Here is a 14804-nt window from a genome sequence, read left to right on the forward strand (position 1 = left end):
TCAACATCCGGTGCGAGATTTCAAAATAAAATGACAAAACGGGAGCGGCACATAAAATTCAAGGTTAAAAAATTAACAGACAGGTTGATTGCATCTTTATTAGTTGAATAAAACTTATATATGGCACATACTGATACACAAGTTTTATAGCTATTTAAGGCACGATATAACAGAAAAACGGTGCTGCCCAGCAGCTACATTGTAAGTTATTGTAATTGCATGAATACATATTTGTAATAGGTAATGCATCTGTCTAAATAACTTGTTTAAACTATTAAGAATCTATGTGCCTTTTATATATATATAAAATTCAGGAATCAGTAAGGATCTTCTTCCAAATTCCGATAAAGACAGCAAGTGAACATCATCCCCAGAAGCTAAAAAGCAAAATAAATAACGCAATGGTTAGAGAGAAAATTCTACATGTTACACGTAGAATTTTGAATCTTATTTTGAACTTGGATTTTGTTTAGTGGTCTGTGTTTTACCTGCAGAAATGCAATCCCAATACCCACTGCACCGAGGATATACAGCTGGGTTAGGATGAATTCCTCTAATTTCATGATGCACCCTCCCTAGGAGCAGGAGAAAAGCAACAGCATTAACAATAAATCAATATCATTTACTAAAAGGCAGCCACATAACTAACTCTACATACCTCCACTTTGTAGATATTGGAGGGATGGCCTCTTTGGCCGCAGAGGGCGATCTGGGTTTTGCAGCAACTGTCAGGAACCACCCGTTTGTTCTGCTGGATCCACACGCTGTCGGCCCAGTCGGAGTAATTGTGACTGCCGCAACATTTGAACTGAACAAATAAACAACTGTTGAGCTTTTTAAATGGTGCCTTTAGAAATAAGCTGTTGCTTTACTGCCGCACCTCCTGCTGAAGTTTGTCCACAGCCTCGGTGACCTTCTCCTCTCCTGGGTGACGGTATTTCTGCTGCATGGTCGTCTTGAGGTTCTGCCTCAGGTCCTCATCCAGCTGCACGAACAGCAGGAACATTTCAGAGATGGTTCAGGAAAAGCACATCATCTGCAAGCCTCCCCATCAATAAAAAATAAGCCTTTCATTCCCAGAAACATTCCACCACACCTGTGCAAAAAATCTATTCCTCACCTAAAACATATGAGCACAAATCTCCCGACTTCACTCTGTATTTTTTTTCTAAACATTCTTTTACTTGTCAAAATGTCATTGTTTTATTGTTGCTCGAGTTCTTAAAGGCAGTCTGAAAATAGACCAGTTTATATTAGATTAGTGCATTACCTGGTAGCAGAAAGGGAAACACTGGAGTCAGGAAAAGAGGAGAAAGAGAGATATGAGAAGAGTGTGAAAACAGTATAAAGGATAAGAAGGCAGAGGGCAGCAGGCAGAGAGGATATCACAACAAATCCTGCAGCAGCTGCAGCATTTTACTGAGGGAGAGACGGTTTAAATAGAACTGATGCAGGATGGAAAAGGAAAAGCACACTTTGGAATGAAAGATCTGTGTTTGAGAGAATAAGGGAGTTATGACTCCTTGGTCACATGACTGAAAAAGACCCAAATTCATATAAAAAGTACTTGGTCACCTCTTGGTAGGTAATGTAGGCCAGCACCCCGGCAATGATCTCCAGCAGGAAAATACAGAGCAACAAGCACAAATACTGGAGAGGGAAAATAAGAGCTGAATCAACAACAAAATAAAATATAAATACCAATAAAACACAGCAAGGATATACTGGAGCAAATAACGTCTTATAGTGGGATAATGTTATTGTTTACAAAGCCTGTGGGGTACAGAAATAACCACAACGCCATGCAAATCATCCAGTTTTGCTTGTATCATTTCCACTGACAGCGTCCGTGTGTCTGACACACGCTCTGCAGGCCGAGCAGCTTGTGATGCCGTTCATTCCTCCTGCATGAGCCAAATCTAAATCTGAACCACTGACGATGTCCTGCAGCTTCTCTGACATAATGAGCCGCACCGAGGGCAGACAACCGACAACAGGGGATCATCTGGGATTAACAGATAACGCGAGCTGTGGGTATAAACAGGAATTTAAAGGTGTCTGTCCTGCAGCAATTAAACTGGCTCAGCGAGGAACCCGGTCACAGGTGTAGCTGATCCATTTTACCACAATCAAAAGACTCTTCTTCTCCCTCAGCGTGGCACAGCAGCCAATAATCCCGGTCGCTATGACGATGGCGCCGGCGGCGATCAGGATGTAAGCGGAGGCCGAGTAGAAGCTGGAGGACAGTAGAGTGATGTAGTCGCTCTTTTCCACCAGAGTCCACACCCCCACGGCCAGAACAGCCCCTCCTGCCAACTGAGAGAACAACCCAACTCAAACCAGATGCACTGATTTCTTTTTTGACTTTTTTGAGCTATTTATAGTTGTTACAATCCTATTGTTTCAGCTCCTCCACATTTTGGAGGAAAATGCTATAACTTCAACATTGAGGCAACATGTAAAGAGGTTTCGCCCTGGTCTTTATTTACAGATTTCTGCTAAAATGAGATCACAGTTTAACTGATGAATAGTCATCGCTTTTTAGAATTGCTGAATCGTGGTTTCTGTGTTATTCTAAGAATTAGAAACATGTTCAAATGAGATGTGATCCAAGATGGTAAATTTTCCAAATGTATTGTAATTTACAGCACTTTGATTTTCTCAGTGCGTTTATTACCGAAGAAGAAGAAATTTTAGACTTTTAATCATTTTTTTACCATTTCTACAATTCTGAATGTTCCAGAAATGCTGACACATTATGTGTCAACAGAAAGCCCCCAATAATAGATTAAACATATTAGTCCACTCCTGTGAGAAGTGTTCTTTTGATTAAATAAATGTCTTTTTGTGCTCTTCCAACTTACCCAGAAAATAATGTTGAATAGAAAAATAAGATATTTCAGACAAATAGTCCCACAGGTGTTCTTTTGAGCTCGAGCCTCCATTCTGAAATGAAAAATGCTCTTGTGTCAGTGTGGGCGGTGCGGAGATCAGAGCGAACCGCCAGTTGGGGAAGACGGAACCCAGAACGCTCGGACCTCCAGCACTTTGGAGCACTGCAAGATGACACCTCAACATGCAGCAAAGTCAGCGTTTGGCTAAAGTTTGATTTTGGTGACTGCTGACAACAGAAATCAGGAAAGCAACAGCTCACAGAGGAAATGTGCCGTTGTTGGGAGAAGCAACTTTACCGGTGGTGTCGCGTGCCCCGCAGCAGACGGATATAGGTGTCCCAACTCAACCTGATCTCCTCACGCTCCAGTCACACAGAACATAACCCTCCTTTCAACAGGTTGTCTATTTTATCCTGACCTGAGCTCAACTCTCTTCCTCTGGAGGTTTGACTGAGTATCGTGAGAAACAGTAAATAAGAGTAAAGAGTCAATTACTGCATTGTTGTACACAGGGGCAGGACAGAAACACTGCAAACACGACTGTCCAACCAAACAAACCCCCTCCTCCCAACCACCAGGAGTTATTTTTAACTTCCCCTGTCATGGAACATTTGCTCTCCGGGGAGACTAAAACACTCTTACCTTTAAGTTTGGGCCCAGAAGGATGTCGTCAGTTTAGCGAAACGTCTCCCCGGGTCACTCCAACGCCAGTGTCAGTGCGCGGCCGTCTCTCAAGGTTAACCTTGACGCAGTCCTGGGCCGACGCCTGGTCTCGAGCCTCCCACCAAAGTAAAGTCTCTCCTCTTTTGGCACAACAGGCGGCTCCGGCAGCTCTGCAGAAGACATGGCTGCCCCCAGCTGGATTCACACGCACACACAAGAACCAGCCCTGCTGGAACTATGAAGGTCAATGCAGTCTGTAAGAAATCGGGCAAAGATTCTGACAGCAGAGTATTCCTCAGAATACAGTTTATTGATCATATGTAGCGGTACATGAAAAGAAAACATACACGTGGAACTAAAATGGCAGTTTGCTGGGTGAACTGTGACCCAACCGTTGCACCAAACAACCCCTGGTGCCCTTCATCATCGTCGTCGTCATCATCACCTTCTCTTCAGACGCAGCAGCTCTTTTTGTCAGTGTCCGTCGTCAGTGAAAGGACAGCTTCACACTGTCGGTCATGCCGAGTCACTAATGTGCTGAGATGGAGAGGAAAACACGAAATTTAAAAAAAATTAAAATAAAAAGGGCTCATGTTGCTGGTTGGTCTCTTGCAAACCGTCGATATAACAGGGACTGAAATCTACAATAATGAGATACTGAATACTGTTGCTGAATAATGAGATACTGTTTTAAGTTGCTCTGCCTTTAGAAACGATTTCCATTATTACTGGATAGTAAAACATTTGAATAGCTGCTCTCAACCTCTTTATGTGTCTGAGGACTTACGGTGGCTGTTGCCAACCAAAATAGAGTACCGGTAGTTCCAGTCCTGAGCTTCATTGTTGTAGATGTAATTAAAATCTAGCACTGACAATTTAAACTCTTACATTAAGGGCGGTGATAGCTCAGCCTGTTGGGGGCTGGGCTGAGAAGCAGAGGGGTTCGAGCCCCAGTGAAGGCAAAACATGGAAGGTGTTCTGGTTGTAGGGGCAGAACACCTTCAGAGCACTGCCAAGGTACCTTTGAGCAAGGCACCAAACCCAGAAATGCCCATATATGGCCCTGCAACGAACTTAGGCCATTGTGTACCCTCCCCGCGACCCCAAAGGCATAAAGCAGTTAAGAAGATGAGGAACATTATAGTGGTAAAGTCATTGGATAGAAGCTGAACAATATGGCACCCGTATTTATATAAATATCTTACCACTAAATGCATCTCAGCTTATACAATCTGTATAATTCACCTTGAAAATAACGGTACAATCTGAAGCTTATTTGCTGCAGTTTTATAGAGTAGCCAGAAGGTGAGAACAGCAGGAATTACAAAATAAAAGCATTTCCTTCCTAAATTTCAACACACTGCTGTTGCGTCGCATGTGATTGGCACCAGCAATCAAAAGGGTCATACCTGGCGAGCTCTGTCATGACCTCCTCAATGTTGCAGCCATTTCTGGCACTGCACTCATAAAACAACGCCTGGTGTTGCTGCATAAACCACAAAGTTCAGAGCTGTTTGTAAATCACTGCCGAGCGCAATTTGATTATTCAAATGTGCTGCACCTTTGCAAGCCCCTGCCCCTCTGACGCCGCCACCTGTCTTCGGTCTGCCCTGTCCAGTTTATTAGCCAGCAGCACCAGTACCGCTCCATCACATGCCTTCTCCTGGGAGAGAAGGTTACAAAACCCCAGTGATGAAGAGAAGTGGTCAGCATAAATCGACCTAGTTCATTGAGAGAACTTCTGACTTTCATTCCACCAGCATTTGTTTACCAAAGTAATCTGGTATTAGTGAAAGTGAAAGTACTGAATATGGGTTTTGGGCATTTTACAACACTGTATTTAGCTGCTGGTTTATTCAAATGGAGACAAACTGTTTTGCATGTTTTGCTTTCCATCCAAAACGTCCACCTGGTCTTTGCCCGCTCACCTTCACAGAGTGCATCCACCCTCTGACGGCGGCGAAGGAGGCGGACTGAGTTAGGTCGTACATGGCGAGGATGCCGTCCGCTTTACGGTAGTACTGCTCGGTGATGCTGCAGAACCTGAAGACACGGAGCATTGTGGAGTGTTTGCTAAGAATACACAGCAAACGTAAAAGGCTAAAAACACGGGAGTAAAAACATAAATGCACCCTTGTGAGAGTGGCCTGACCTCTCCTGGCCTGCTGTGTCCCAAAGCTGCAGAGTGACGGTGGCGGAGCCCACGGTTAAGGTCTTCATCTGGAAGTCTATCCCTGCCGGGTTGCACACGTTTATGCGTCTCTGTCGCGTCGGTAACGGAGTCAGAGTGGAAGCAAAGCTCACCGACTGTGGCACTCAGCTTCCTCCGCAGCTCTCCTGTGCAGGAGCGGTGGATGAAGGAGGTTTTACCCACTCCCGAGTTTCCCAGGAAAACCACTTTGAACACTCGCTGAGGCCCCGTCTGAGGGCTCGTTTTCTGCAGGTCGGACAAGAACGTGCAGTTCATCACTTCTGAAGCGCCCGGCGGTCGTCCCGGGGTTGTAAACGCTCCCCACCTGAGTTTGCACCTGTTCGGTTTGGTCACAGCCGACTCTACCCGACAGATTTGGCTCCTTAGTTTGCTCCAACTCCTCAGATGAGCTCAGCTGTCTTCAGAAACAAAGAGCACACAAATCAGCCGTGTCATCGCACAAACCGCACCACATGGCTGCAGTGGGGGACACAAACCTTTGCAGTGGCTTTTCTTGGGGCATGTAGCTACCTATGACTGACCCCTGCTTCTGCAAAGTCACTTTTGGAGTCTAAAAGTGTTCATGTAGAAAGTGAGGCAAAAGGAATTAGACATTAGGTTTTAAAAGCTACACACGGACGAAAAATGGCACAAACTTTCTCCGATGTTTTTCCAAAAAGAAGCCACATGTAGAGTCTCCTTTAAGAATTGTGACAAAGGGCTTTATTTGAGGTAGATGATGGACCCACTTCAGATGGCATTTGCAAAAATCGTACTATGGACAGTACAGTGTCATTGATAAACATAAAACACTCTTTGGGGTTTACAGGACTCAATAATGTACAAAATCAAGTGCTTAATTTCACTGACCATGTCTTCAGCAGAGAACATTGTTCATGTTAAAAAGAGAAGCAAGAAAAACCTTCACACACCATCGATAACATTGACAAAAGATCAGTGTAGAACCAAACATCGACATGTGCCCACACAATCACTGTCCAGGGCTGGGATCTGAAGGACTCGCTTCAGGTTGGGTAAATCTTCGGCGTCCAGGGGGAACAAAGGTCTTCACTGAGGTAGTAATTTATTGGAAGATGAGGAAGGACAGAGTGATTGTGACTAACCCTCTTCTGTGACTCTTGGGCATCTTTCTCATCCCGCAGCCTCCTGTTCATATCCCTGATGCAGAAAAAAAGAGAAAAAGGGAAATCAGGATTGGCAAAAATCCCCAGGATTCACCGGCTGTGTCCAACACAGAGGTGGGAACTGATTCCAGCTGTGGTTACCGTAATAGCTCCAGCTGTCTCAACAAGCTTTCCTTCTCTTTCTGGATGTTCCGAGACACACGCATCACATTCCTGCAGTGAAGCAAACAAAGATGGCTGAAAATCCACCTGTTCCTCCATCAGGATGAATGTGGCTGCGGCCTGGTTCTGAGCAGCAGATTCTCTACTTGGGTACCACAGAACTTGTCCCCGGTGCTGGACGGGCCTGTGGTTTGGAAATCTGCACCCAGCATTCTAAGTGGCATGGAGCAAGACGCTGAACCCAAACTGGCACCTGAAGTAAATTTAAACTTCCCTATTGCCGTAGGCAACATCAACCATCACGCCTGGGAGTAAAATTGACTTTGAGCTTGTTTAAACTTCATAACTGTGCACCACTGGGGATGGTGTATTTGCTTAATATGTTGTCTTTATCTCTTTTAGCATCCTTTTATAGACAACCCCAAAAAAAAGCAAACATGCTAATGAGCGGCTCTTCAAACCTGTCTGACGTGTGTGTATAAGGCAAGCTCGCCGTCTTACTCAAACACAACGCCACACACGACTGCTCGCCGGTTTTCTGTCTTTGCTTCTCACCTCTGTCTGTCCATTTGCTCCAGGTCGGCGCTGTGCTGCAGCGTGCCGAGCTGAGCCAGAGCAGCCTGCAGCTGCTCTGTGCTGTGCTCCACCTGCTCCTGCAGCTGCACGTTGAGGCTGCGGAGCTGCACATTGTGCGCCTTGATGTTTGCCTGTTCCGCACTCAGCTGCTGGATTCTGGACTCCAGCTTAGGAAAGGGAAAAGCACGGTTACTCATTAAACTTTAAAAATACAACGCAGCAGTATTCGGACGCCTACCTCTTTCTGTTTGCTCAGGGTGTTCTCCAAATCTTGATCCCGGATCCTCAGCACCTCCTCAAGTTCCCCTCTCTGTTTTTGTCTGATGCTTTCCTTCAATTCAAAATGAATTGTTCAAACGCTGTAAAGATCATCGTTTTTGTTCACGGCCAAAAACCATGAAATCAACACACGTCCGTACCTGAGCCGAGCGTTTCTCTCTCTCCTCTCGAATTTGGCTTTCCATATCTTCATATATGGACCGAACCATCTGGTCGTGTTCACTTTCCCTTCTGCAACAGAACACAGAAAACAGAGGAGTAACTATGGCAGAACTCGGCTTTGTCATTACATGGTTGCACAGCCTGGAGGGAGAAGGACCTTCGTAATGCTTGTTCCAGGCTGTCCCTCTCTCGGATGCAGTCCTGTAACTGGGACACCGCATGGATCAGGATGCCTTCCAGAGCACTGAGCAGCTCTGGTCTGTCTTTCTGGAGCTCGTACCACAGAGAAATGAACTCCCGCTGACTGGAAACAGGCATAGATGCACGCATGCACATGTAAACACACACACACACACACACACACACACACACACACACACACACAAATACAAACGCAGTTGAGTTTTAAAATGGGATGGATGGTGTAATTGTAACTGAATTAATTCCATTTTTTTAAGATACATTATTAGTTTACTCTTGTACAAGGTGAGTGTGTGCCAAGAGGATAAAGTTGTAGCAGTTCAATTATAAGTTGCCACGGCCACCCAAACATCCCTTAACCACCAGTTATGCCTGATCCATGTTACTGGGGTTGGAGCCAGATACCAGTCTAGAGGAAGGAACACAGCCTAGCCAGGTCATAGTCCATCTCAGGGAACTTCTTGGTGCTAATTATGATTAGATATTTCCCATAAATTTACTAAATGTGTTCCTTTCTGCTTAACTGAATATGTTGGTGCAACTGTTACAAATACAAATACAAATACAAATCAAATCAAATGAGAGGACAACTTCCATCTTTTATAACAGTGAAGTGTGCCAGTGGATAAAATATTTCCCAGGGTCTAACTGCCTTTATTTGTTTAGGTAGGTGCAATAAGCCGGTATCTGTGCATAGATTACTCTACATTTGCTAGACAAAATTCGAACAGTGACCTTACTCTTTGAAGTGTTTGTCCCCTCCCAGTTCCGTCAAGACATTTACAACTCTAACCACAGTGGGGTCCTCGGACAGGTCCAGCCCATTGACCTCCTCCTCTGGTTGGTTTTGACTCAGATCAGCGGTGTCCTCCAGTCCCACCAGCTCACCTGCAGCACAGACTCACATGTCAGAAAGAGCAGCACCTTCCACCTGCTAACTAAACTAAAACCTGAAACTGTGCTCACCAAGCCCCGTGTTGAATTCAACGGGCGTCAGAAATCCGTTGCTCCGGCGGTCCAGACTCTCAAAAACCTCCTCCAGCTGTTCGGGGGAAAGTGGCAACTCGCCCTGTAGCCTCTGACCACAGACGGAGAGACGGTTCAAAGCTATATCAATGCTAATGCTGATGCTTAATTCAGCCGCACCGGCCGCTCACCTGCATATCTCGCTTCGTGATGAAGCCCTTGCTCTCTTTGTCACAAAGCACAAACAGCTCTTTGGCCTTGCCCATGACCTCAGCTTGTGGGCTCGACGCCGCCTCTTTAGATCTGGGTGAAGCCAGAGGGCTGCGCGTCCGGCCTGGCATGGGGCTGCCATGAGGGATGCTCCGCAGCCTGGGGCTCACAGGTACGGCCTCACCGCTGCCTTGACCCACGAGCACTTCCCCGTCGTTAAGCCACTTGGACATTGCTGCACAGGGAGGAGAGCTGGTGCCCTTTAGAAAGGAAACTTCCATTTCAGTAACATATTTAGAGACTGCAGAATCGATCGCACGCTTTGTCCTGAGTGATGCTGTGAAATGACTAAACTACAGGTATTTGGAGCAAGCGAAGCTGTGAGTGTGCACGCTATCTACAGCTGCTGCGATCCAGTTGTTAAACATTGAGTGAGATTACATAACAGCTTCCTGAAGGCCCTCTGATGGAATTATAATAAACCCTTTTCACTTGGTGCCGCACATCCACGTCACTGTTTACTTGGGTGTAAACTGAAATAAAGTTGTCTGTGCAAGCACGTTGGATCACTGTTGACCAGGATGTGCAGTGGATACGGAACCGGATCGTGTGTCATGTGGGACAATTCACTGTATGCTCTTGGAGGAGGGATGTAAAGGAGAGGTAACTCAATACATAAAGCTAGAAATACTGTGAAAAACAGTGATTCCAAATATGAGATATAGATGCCAACCAGGCATGGTGCTGACTGGTGTTTTGTGATGTTTCAAAATCAATTCAGGAAAGGGACGTTTTAAAGTCATTAGATGACGTTTGCGAGCTGCATTACACCAAAATGAAATATTGCCTCTCCATATCTCTCCAGTCATGATGTCACAACAGGCATAAAACCAATAAATTATAGACTGATAATAGTTGAAGATGTGAACCCCTTGACCTATATATGCTGATATCAATTTGGCACAAGCTGTGTGCAAACATTTAAAGTTTAGAACTGTCAAACCTGTCTTTAAAAGGTCAAACAACCAGCTGTGCGGTGCATTAGTGGTTTACATCAGTAAGACGCGATACGATCGGGACACCTGAAAAACTCCCTCGATACATCAATCATACCTCGGGTCATCATAACCGACAGGACTACACGCGTTAAAAAGCACAACTGCTTGAAAACAACGTGACAACACTGCGGGTTTAGTAGTAACAGCTCGCTAGGTTTGAGACTTTCCACCAAAAATTAACAGGAACGCAGCGCAACTTGCAACCAACCTGATTCAAAAGTTAAGAAAAGGTGGACAGTTGTTGGACCGCGATGGAACAGTAAAAACCACCTAAAGGTAAATTATTGTCACACTTGCGGTTGCCGGCTGTCAAATGTGGAATATAAACCGAAAATTAGAGTTTAGTGATCGTTCCCAGAACTGAAGAAACTTGTGTTCACTCACCTCCGGCGCGCGACACACAGGTGATCACAAGCGCAGGTCACGTCACAGTAACAGTAACAGAAGCGCGAGCTTTTGCCTCTGGGTGGCGTCGGAATCGCGTGCCGTGGAACATTACCGTCATGCTTGTTGCAGACTAACAACCAGAATTTATTTATTCTTCTCAGTACCGCAAAACAGCCTTTTCCTGCAAACCATAGGTCAAATAAGAGTCAATATACAACTATGACGTAAGAAAAACAATCGTGATTATATATATGATCGTTAGTGTTGTTTCATTAGATATTTGTTGGGCCTATATCTCTACCATTACGGTAAAGTGGACGTTACCATGGAAATCTGTGCTGCCGCTGAAAAGCAGCAATGGACGGTGGAAGCTGGTAGCATGGCCGAACAAACTTACGCGTTTTAGCCTCCATTCTTGGGTTTTCGTTCTTATTTTTGTGCTTTTCAAGTAAGTATAAACAAGCTAATTAGCATTTGCGTGGCCTTTGTTTGTCAGTACATGCGTAGCTGGCGTCAACTCTTAGTTGCTACAAGTAAAAAAAGAACAAAATAATCTCAAAGAAGAGGTAAAACAAATCAGTGGCAACTGTATCACAAGTGTGCGGGATTATCCTCAGACTTTACAATAGAACGCTTGATCAATCCAAGGAGAGATTAGAAAGAGATGCAGGGTAGCGTGATGTTTGTGTTTCCGTGTGTAAAATTACCGCGTAATCCAAGACTGGATAACGGAGCATTGATGACTAGTTATCTCCTATGATGTGCATGATTTTCTTCTACTGTCCACGTTTAACCTGTCGGAACTCTCTTATCGTAGATGGACGGTAAAGGGATCAGGGTTTGTAAAACCAGTCCCTGAAGATGCTTCAGACCGGTAACTATTCCCTGGTGCTCCTGATCCAGCTGACGCTGCTGGCCTTTGACCTCTTTGTCAACTCCTTCAGTGAACTGCTGAGAGAAGAGCCCGTCATCCAACTAGTGCTGTTCATGTAAGAGCACCTTTTTTCTAGTGCTTCAGCTGTAATTACATCAGAAAACGCATATAACGCGTATCTTTCTCGGCATTGGTGTTGCAAGCCCCGTTCCGAGTGGATGGCTAACATAAAACTGACTTTGTGCTTCCAGCATCCAGGATTTAGCCATCTTATTCAACGCGATCATCATTCTACTGATGATGTTCAACACCTACGTCTTCCAGGTCGGCCTTGTGTTCCTGCTGCTGGAGAGGTTCAGGGCTCTGCTCATGGCTTCAGCCGTTTACCTGACCCTCAGCATCTGTTTCCACTGCTGGGTGCTGGTAGGCAACGTCACGGGCACCTTTATGCCAACCCAGCGCAAATAAAACCCGGTTTTATTTTGTTAACACCCGATCAGAGCTCTTGTATGTCCCGACCTGCTTGGCAGTGCGTTTTATTTGGAGTCTGCGCAATAGTGTGTAGCTCAGTTAAATACTGACCACATCCATTCCTAAACGCAGTTGTGATCCCGTCTTTTCTCTTTTAGAACCTCCGATGGCTCGATTCAAACCGTTTCGTTTGGACAGATGGCCTCCTGTCCCTTTTTGTTTTCCAGAGAACAGGTAATTGGTGGACATCTCCAAGGCTACATTTGACATTAGTCCAGCTGCAATCCTTACTGTTTACCATCTGTGGCTTCTGTTTCCAGCGGCAGTGCTGTATTACTATTTATACAAGCGCACAGCTTTATATATGGGAGACCCCAGGCTATACGAGGACTCCAGGTGGTTGCACGACGCCTTCACCAGGGCTCGCCAGTGAGATGGGCTGCGAAGAAAGGCCACTAGTTTGATCAATGTTACTGCTGCTGGGATTACAGCAAAGAAGATTATTTCTTTTATCTGTTGTTTTCTTTTTTTACTTTATATGCTGTTTACATTGTTTTAATTCATGAAGCCAATTTCAGCTAAAAAATTCAGTGGTTACCACTTTTCTTATTGAATAACCTGACTCTAATCCACGTGTAATCCTTTATTACCGAGCATCTAGGCATTATCTCGGACATTAGGCGAAGCCGACTGCTCTATTTTTACCATGCAGATTAATCGGGGATTGTGGTTTTAGGTGTCACTCATAAAAAAAAAAAACCCCAAAAAAGACAGACCATGAATAGACCACAGCCCCTAAATATCTGTCTAATCTCAAACCCCTGACTGGCTGAGATGCAGTTAACTTTTAGTCTCTTGTTAAAACAGTAATAAACATTTAATAAACAGCCACTGAAAATCTCAGGTTAACAAACAGACAACAGGAGTTGTATAAATCTTCTTTACTTGAAAAGACAACCAGAGTCCATATGATCCCATAATGTCAGTGCAGTCCAATCTCAACCAGCCTGTGCCGTCTGATGTTCTTGGTTCCAACAGAATGACTCCTTTCAACAGCCAAAACTATCCAAAAAAAGGGGAAAATGTGGTTAACAAGTGCCAAAGTTTAAGTGCTGAAAAGAGCTAATGACAAGTTTTTAAACGTACCTTCATACATAGATGCCAACCCAAAGTAAGAGGAACAGCACACCAAATCCCATGAAAAGCGAAGCCACGAGGGAGATCAGGAGCTCTTTGTACACATCTCTAGTGTATTTTGTTGATGTCACCTCATAGCTGATGACGAGTTAAGGGTTAGCAAATATGAACAGAATCAACAGCGGGTTAGTGCCTTCGGCAACACTCCAGCAGTGACTGTTTGGGAATTTCTTGCTGTGGTTTTAGAATTTCAGCCATTGGAGTAACCAAACAGTGTTGGGAAAACATATTTGCCCTCATCGGTTTCTTTTGATTTTGCTTGTTTGTCATATTTGAATGGTCAATATGTTTTATAACAGTCCTGCGCATTATTCACACTTAATTCGTATTTACTTCGCAAATATTTTTCCAATGATGTACTGGGCTCTTTTTAAAAACCACTATCAGAAAGAGGAAAGTTAAGGTCAGAGATAAAACACAATATCTAAAATGTGGATCTCCATCAGGAATCCGCAGATCTTCAATAATCTGCTGCAAACAACGACACCCGATAAAAACAGCATGTATGAAAGTTAAACGTTTAATAAGACTCACATCAGCCGCTATATATTTTACCTACTTTGGAGTTTGCAGCAGCACAATATCCTGGCAAATCATTACCATCTTCCAGCTCCACTGGGCGCTGCAGTGATGTAATTTCATATGAACAACGCGGTTCAAACCACAAAAAGAAGGTTGTGTCGAACAAGTAGGGAAGGATACACAAAAAACCAGGCGGTGAAGAACATGCCGATGGCCAGCAGGACGACAGTCAGGTGGGGGAACACAGCCGGGTTCACCGGGCTGGTATATCTCGTCATTGCCTCGAGCTCCTGCAGTCAAAGCAAAGACAAATCGGGGATAAACTTAAGTCAGTTAAGTGATTCATTCCCAAGACCGAGTCTTTGCTTGATTGTGTCCCCAGAAAGTCCAAATCAATCTGTGGATTTGACATGAGAGGCTAATGTTCTGTGCTAGCCCATGTCTAGCGAATGAATATATTCCAAAAATGATGCACATGCAGAGAAAGAAAACCTATCAATAACATATTTGGATGACAAAATAGTATTGACTATTATAAACTCCAAGAATAAAAGATAAAACTGAATAATCTTACCATTCTATAGTAATGCGAGTCTCCAGCTTCTTCTGTCCAAGACAAAAAGGCCACGTACTGATTTCCGGATCTAATTGTGACGTAACAGATCACGTGAGAGGAGATTTAGTTTGCGAAGCTTGACTTCTCAGGCTACATCTCCTCGTAAATTGTTTCAATGTCGCTTTTTGGAACCAGATTTGCCTTTTTACACTATGTTACTCAATTTATGTGAACATAATGTCTTATTTCGACATCAAGCATCTTTTAAAAATTCTGGGTATAAGTTGTCT

General features: G+C 44.4%; 4 protein-coding genes across 6 annotated transcripts; 1 reads left to right on the plus strand and 3 right to left on the minus strand.

The window, feature by feature from the left end:
• Positions 1–72: 72 nt before the first annotated feature.
• cd151 (CD151 molecule) lies at positions 73–3335 on the minus strand. Its single transcript, XM_029841760.1, has 9 exons — positions 3192–3335; positions 2865–2946; positions 2125–2316; positions 1576–1650; positions 1271–1291; positions 881–985; positions 659–808; positions 489–575; positions 73–377 (listed from the first exon to the last, which is right to left on the minus strand). The coding sequence occupies exons 2-9, from the start codon at positions 2943–2945 to the stop codon at positions 318–320; spliced, it is 771 nt and encodes a 256-aa protein (XP_029697620.1). The 5' UTR covers position 2946; positions 3192–3335; the 3' UTR covers positions 73–317.
• cracr2b (calcium release activated channel regulator 2B) lies at positions 3208–11646 on the minus strand. 2 transcript variants are annotated; one of them, XM_011607574.2, is made up of 19 exons: positions 11602–11646; positions 9431–9709; positions 9240–9351; positions 9014–9161; positions 8230–8376; positions 8051–8141; positions 7870–7962; positions 7611–7798; positions 7035–7106; positions 6873–6927; positions 6246–6319; positions 6074–6167; positions 5862–5994; positions 5710–5791; positions 5486–5600; positions 5119–5220; positions 4967–5043; positions 3537–4094; positions 3208–3344 (listed from the first exon to the last, which is right to left on the minus strand). In XM_011607574.2, the coding sequence occupies exons 1-18, from the start codon at positions 11629–11631 to the stop codon at positions 4010–4012; spliced, it is 1977 nt and encodes a 658-aa protein (XP_011605876.2). In that variant the 5' UTR covers positions 11632–11646; the 3' UTR covers positions 3208–3344; positions 3537–4009. The 2 variants fall into 2 exon arrangements, with proteins under 2 accessions (XP_011605876.2, XP_029697594.1); XM_029841734.1 differs by lacking the exon at positions 11602–11646 and adding an exon at positions 10892–11002.
• Positions 11131–13514, plus strand: tmem138 (transmembrane protein 138). 2 transcript variants are annotated; one of them, XM_029841764.1, is made up of 6 exons: positions 11131–11342; positions 11712–11768; positions 11839–11883; positions 12020–12191; positions 12398–12473; positions 12560–13514. In XM_029841764.1, the coding sequence occupies exons 1-6, from the start codon at positions 11146–11148 to the stop codon at positions 12670–12672; spliced, it is 660 nt and encodes a 219-aa protein (XP_029697624.1). In that variant the 5' UTR covers positions 11131–11145; the 3' UTR covers positions 12673–13514. The 2 variants fall into 2 exon arrangements, with proteins under 2 accessions (XP_029697624.1, XP_003967736.1); XM_003967687.3 differs by having other exon boundaries at positions 11220–11342; positions 11712–11883.
• On the minus strand, positions 13099–14648 carry tmem258 (transmembrane protein 258). Its single transcript, XM_029841767.1, has 4 exons — positions 14533–14648; positions 14139–14248; positions 13386–13514; positions 13099–13301 (listed from the first exon to the last, which is right to left on the minus strand). The coding sequence occupies exons 1-3, from the start codon at positions 14533–14535 to the stop codon at positions 13388–13390; spliced, it is 240 nt and encodes a 79-aa protein (XP_029697627.1). The 5' UTR covers positions 14536–14648; the 3' UTR covers positions 13099–13301; positions 13386–13387.
• Between the last annotated feature and the right edge of the window lie 156 nt (positions 14649–14804).

Source organism: Takifugu rubripes, chromosome 9 (genome assembly GCF_901000725.2).
Source record: "Takifugu rubripes chromosome 9, fTakRub1.2, whole genome shotgun sequence".
Taxonomy (NCBI): Eukaryota; Metazoa; Chordata; class Actinopteri; order Tetraodontiformes; family Tetraodontidae; genus Takifugu; species Takifugu rubripes.

What these genes read in the sequence shown, in the direction of transcription:
- cd151 (XM_029841760.1), bottom strand. Translation starts at nt 2,945, where the DNA reads ATGGAGGCTCGAGCTCAAAAGAACACCTGTGGGACTATTTGTCTGAAA. An exon ending in CCTACATTACCTACCAAGAG is followed by an intron (nt 1,292 to 1,575) that starts GTGACCAAGTAC and finishes TCCTGACTCCAG; the next exon opens with TGTTTCCCTTTCTGCTACCA. An exon ending in TTGGGATTGCATTTCTGCAG is followed by an intron (nt 378 to 488) that starts GTAAAACACAGA and finishes TTTGCTTTTTAG; the next exon opens with CTTCTGGGGATGATGTTCAC.
- tmem138 (XM_029841764.1), top strand. Translation starts at nt 11,146, where the DNA reads ATGATCGTTAGTGTTGTTTCATTAGATATTTGTTGGGCCTATATCTCT. An exon ending in ATCCAACTAGTGCTGTTCAT is followed by an intron (nt 11,884 to 12,019) that starts GTAAGAGCACCT and finishes TTGTGCTTCCAG; the next exon opens with CATCCAGGATTTAGCCATCT. An exon ending in TTTTGTTTTCCAGAGAACAG is followed by an intron (nt 12,474 to 12,559) that starts GTAATTGGTGGA and finishes TTCTGTTTCCAG; the next exon opens with CGGCAGTGCTGTATTACTAT.
- cracr2b (XM_011607574.2), bottom strand. Translation starts at nt 11,631, where the DNA reads ATGCTCCGTTATCCAGTCTTGGATTACGCG. An exon ending in GGGGACAAACACTTCAAAGA is followed by an intron (nt 8,377 to 9,013) that starts GTAAGGTCACTG and finishes GCCTGTTTCCAG; the next exon opens with TCAGCGGGAGTTCATTTCTC. An exon ending in AGACAGCTGGAGCTATTACG is followed by an intron (nt 6,928 to 7,034) that starts GTAACCACAGCT and finishes TTTCTGCATCAG; the next exon opens with GGATATGAACAGGAGGCTGC.
- tmem258 (XM_029841767.1), bottom strand. An exon ending in TTCACCGCCTGGTTTTTTGT is followed by an intron (nt 13,515 to 14,138) that starts GTATCCTTCCCT and finishes ACTCGTCATCAG; the next exon opens with CTATGAGGTGACATCAACAA.